This window comes from Cibotium barometz, chromosome 34 (assembly GCF_041138505.1).
Source record: "Cibotium barometz isolate CiBa-2024 chromosome 34, ASM4113850v1, whole genome shotgun sequence".
Classification (NCBI taxonomy): domain Eukaryota; kingdom Viridiplantae; phylum Streptophyta; class Polypodiopsida; order Cyatheales; family Cibotiaceae; genus Cibotium; species Cibotium barometz.
Window position 1 is genome coordinate 18,181,601 of NC_141079.1, and position 4,954 is coordinate 18,186,554.

A 4,954-nucleotide genomic window follows, 5' to 3' on the forward strand; every position below is an offset into this window, starting at 1 on the left:
TGTGCTGTGTCAGCATTGCAATTAGGAGATCCCGCGATGCGCGCGTGATTTAAAATTGTAATGTCCATTACTAATTACTGATGCTTACTACATATCCTTCATTTACATGGATTTACTGTGCTGTTATTTTATTTATTTATATGATATATTCTTCGAATTTTATAATGAAAGTCGAAACATTGCCTATTTTTTAATATTGTTTTGACGTGCCCCTGCAGCAAATGATAAGCTCGCTTGAGAAACACCGACGGCGGAATTTTCAAGCTTCACGAAAGAAATGATCATGAGATCGTGCGTGGCGTCATGCATTCATACATCGCTTCAATAGGAGATAATCTATAAGATCTTCCATGTCAGAAAATTCGGCTCACAATTTTTTGGCACAGGGGTCTCCCCCACACACTGCACAGTGCTCAGGCTAGCCGCTCCAGTGCAGCCTGCGGCCCTGCAGGTCCAAGAAAAACACACACCGGACATCATGCACGCAAAATACGGGCATCAGTGCTCGAAAAAAAGTATTTCTAGAAAAAGTAGAAAACTCTCAATCTAAAAATTCGAAAATTATCACTCGAAAAAATTTTGAAAATTAAAATGTTTTACTACTACAACCCATGAAATTTTGAATGTATTCATACCTTCAACGCAAATTTCAAAAGGTGAATTTGAGGTTGGATTTTGACAATTTTTTCTAAACAAATTTCTTACCCAGCGACAACTCATGTTTGACCAATTGGATACGGCTTGCAATACAAATTTAAGAAAATTACTCATCTTGAGGACGTGCTCGGGTTATCTTTTCACAATTGTCGATTAAATAATTAGATAAGAAGCATTGAAATTGGGGTTCTCACATGCCCTCCTCAGATTACAAAACATCCACGGCATTAGTGCTAAACAACCGGGATAATCTGAATTAACAGGTATAATCTAAGAGGCAGAGATTGGCAAAGGCAAGTTCCATGCAGATACTGCTAAAAGAGAAGTTTCTTGCCATCCCAAAAGAAGGCAATTGTTGTGATCTTGGTGAAGTTGATAACCCTCGGAAGGATAGTGTAGCCTCAGCAGAAGCTTGGCTTGGGCTATGGCGAAGGTGCTGAGGGGGACAGGGATCAAACCTTGCGAGGTAAAGAAGTCTCTCCATTTGGGCTTAGAGCGGCTTAATTGGCCTTGATCAGGTGTTAAGATACTCATAATCTCCTGCTTAAACAAGGTGCTTTCTACAATGATGCGCTCTGCGCTGGAAGGCGGAAGGGTAGCTTCGAGAGATTCGAAGAGCGCAGAGTAATGGCGAAGAGTATCTGCAAATCTGTCTATGAAATTTGACGTTTGATTGAAGCTGGCCTCTCGCTCTGCTAGAGTGATGACTCTTGGATGCAGTGACTGAACCATGTCAAAGAGGGATGTGAGCCGCTGCATGTCGAGGGTGGTGGACGTAGTGGGCAGGTGGAGAACACAATTGATTGCAAGAGCTTCGCTTGGCTTGATGCTTAACGAGCTTGGATTCGTTATTGCATTGAACTCGAACGAAAGGCGGAGACTGCTTGCGAATCTGGAGAGGCGGACGCCCGTGTGCTGCAGCAGATCGGCATCCGATCCGACTCCGGAAATCCTCAACAATGATGGTGGCCCCCCTGCCCTCTCCGACAGAGCCTGCATTAACGGTGGCCATTGCACTCCCTGCATGATCTCAAAATCAACTATGTGCACCTCACGACACACCTCCACAGCCTCCAGTATCGCTTGATTCGCCGTTAGATGAGCAAACCTCACAAACGGCGTCACCTGATTGAAGGCCAAATACGCCGCCTCCATCTCTTCGACTGACCCCGTTGCCGGTAAGATCTCCGTCGACGTTGCTGACTTTCCTCCGACAGCCCTTGCCACCTTCGCTGCTAAGCTTTCCAACAACTGCACCAGCACACGCTCGCCGGAATCTCTATCCGCTTGTTCCGATAATCTCTGAGACAGAGAACTGATCATCCTCGCAGACCGCTGCCAGTCGTGTTGCGAAACTGCCCTCGCGCACTCCATCAGGAGGTCGCGCGGGCTTGCGTCCCGTCTGCCTGCAAGGGACGAGAATTCGGTGTCGGAAACTGAATTGCCGGCACAATTAGCAAACTCCCCATCTCCATCCTCAAGCGATTCGCATCTCTGAGAATCTAAAAAATCTCGCATCTCATGTAAGCCCAGCTGCTGACCCTGGAGAGGGTAGTATGAGTAGTGGTAGAAGTAAATGTCGGAAGCGATAGCGGAGCACTGCATCCCAACCGTCTCGATGCTATTGACACTGTTGCAGTTGTCACTGTAAATCGCTCGAGAGAGAGAGAGCTAGAGGACATGTAAAGACAGGGTTTCTTTACAACTATAATGGGCTAGCTATGGAGATGATGTCAAATTTCAGCCTCTAAGCGTTGTGGCAGGCAGTTAAGAAGAGTAAAATGCTCAGTGAAGAAGAGGGGCCTTGGAAGAGCTGTCATGACTCGTGTGTGTGTGTGTGTGTGTATCACATGTGTATCGGGCCGACTTGCGGGGCTTCGAGATGCCTATCCGTATGAAGGAAAATGCTCATTCAATGCCTCGACGTAACTTGTTGAGCTGGGACACTCATTGTCGAGGACAAGCTGAATCGTGATGTTCCTTTGGGAGCAAGAGCCTAGAGGCCTGGTTGTCTAGCCGCTAGTCCACGTCCCAAATCAATTCCAAAACACAAATATATATATACACAACACCAGCTGTGAACATGTTGTATGAGAGGGGACTATCATAAACTACAATGTATATATATATATATGTGATGATGTGATACGGTTTTCACTCTGTGAATGTGCTTTGAACTTCTATCAAGCGATTTGAACTTGACAGAGTCAAAGTCGGCGGAGGTGGGAGCGGGGGAAGGGGTGGGCGGTGGAGGGTGATTTCAGATCTCCATGCCAACTTTCCTATCAAGAACGAGACAGACAGAGAGAGACCAGAGGCTAGTATTTGAGATAAACTTCTTCAAAGACCTTCCCACTCTATTCCGGCTTTCTCTCCTCTGCCTCTTTCCTCCTAATCCTGGATGTTGTCACTACCCTTTCTGTTTCAGAGTATTTCCTTCCAGCAACGGTATAGACCGATGGAATTGTGCGACCGTGCTGTGCTGTGCTGTGTGCACTTACAAGAACGCTCCCCCCTCTTTAACTTGACTGATGGACTTGGACAAACAAGAAGAATGAGAAGAGGAATAGTAAAGAGTATGAGTGTATCACGGTGCCCGTGAGGAAAAAGTGCTGTTTTCCGGTTTAAGGGCTTTAGACATCACTGTATACTCTGTGGGCATCAAAGAGCAGCAAGAATGATCGAGAGGGCTGGATCTGGCTAGTTGTTGGTAGAAGGCAAGACCCAAGAAAAGAAAAGCTTGAAAAACACAAGAAAATGAGCGCACGAGGCAACAACGGAAGCACATAGTGTACACTCTGCACTGTATATGGAAAAAAACACCATACATCTGTAAAGAAGGCAAGAGAGTTTAATAGAAAAGAGGAGGGAGGGGGTTGCAGCAATGCAGCCTGCTGGAGGGGCCTTTTTTGATGACGAGAGAAGAATCTCTACTCGCCAAGATGCTTCAGAGGCCCGCGGGAAGAAAAGTGTGCGCCCTTGGAGATATTGAGTTCACACACGACACGAAAACGGCTCTAGTGCGAAGGGACTTCCCAGCGGCCCAAGTTCCAACCAGGAACCCAAAACTGGAGGCGGTGGATGACGACATGCACACGGGAAAGCCGTGGCTAGAATCTCCTTAGCTGGAATAAAAGAGTGGCTTACTTGGCCTTCTTATATTGTGCCAACTGGAGCCACGTCATCATTTGACACCAGCGTGCGCGTAAGGGTTGGGACTATGAGTGGGTAAATTTGTGTGGCGGATTCCATACATATCATACATGCATCCAATATCCGTGCACCGTGGCAACATGCAACAGGGTTGCCGAATGTGGGGAATCATGCGGGCCCGCCCTATCACAGATGTACATGACAGGTGAAATTTACGGTAAAACCTTCATCTCAAATCAAAAGTATTATTTTAGAAAAAACAAATGAGAGTTTCTCGACATTAAATTTTAAATGTATTTTTAAACACAATAACTAGATGCTTGGCCTGGAAACACTGGATAAGTCTATCTGCCAGGGAGAACAGTCCGGGACTCCGGGACTCGCGAGAATGACTAGGAATATGATGTAGAGTTATCCCGCGGTAAGTTAAGGTCGTTATCATGATAGGGATGGAGGGCTATTGGCCAAGATTTGCCAGACAAAAATGCCCGGTTTTTCCCCTGCTCAGGCAGTAAAATTCTCCCGCCCTACGAAGTCCGTGAATCGTGAACACAACTGTCCCGACTCCCAACTGTCCACTGCCAGGACCCGTTTCCCATCCCGATTAGAACTTGGACTTCCGAGAAGAAAACTTCCTTTCTAAATTGTCCTTCCCTCTTCAAAAAAAACATAGAGATTTTTTTTTATTTTTTTAAAACATAGAAGCCCACGGGCACGTAGTTGAGTTGGTAGACCAGTTGGGTTCTAGAGAGAAGACCCAGGTTCGATGCAATCAAGGCTACGCAACGTGGGTATGTGTGTGTGTGTTCGAATATATATCGATCTCTCTCACATATTAAGATCTTAATAGCACTTATATACTAGAGCCATTTGTACCCCCACCTTTTCACTATTCACAGCCCCATCAGCTTTCAGACAATCTTCCCATAGCAAAACCAATCCCCTCAAATACCCTTGTAGCCTTATATAGTTGAGACCCATTTACCAATCCTGCCCCAAACCCCTCTAATGGTTGATTTGCATATAGGGCATATCCTAGAAGTAGAGTTCCTCTGTAACAGTTTATATCAAATAGGCAAATCCCACATGTAGACTCTCCACATGAATACTTTAGCCTTCACAAGGATATCCACTTCCCATAACA

General features: G+C 45.8%; 1 protein-coding gene across 1 annotated transcript; it reads right to left on the reverse strand.

The window, feature by feature from the left end:
- Positions 1-803: 803 nt before the first annotated feature.
- LOC147618747 (protein MONOCULM 1-like) lies at positions 804-3,790 on the reverse strand. Its single transcript, XM_086773794.1, has one exon. The coding sequence runs from the start codon at positions 2,260-2,262 to the stop codon at positions 928-930; it is 1,335 nt and encodes a 444-aa protein (XP_086629920.1). The 5' UTR covers positions 2,263-3,790; the 3' UTR covers positions 804-927.
- Between the last annotated feature and the right edge of the window lie 1,164 nt (positions 3,791-4,954).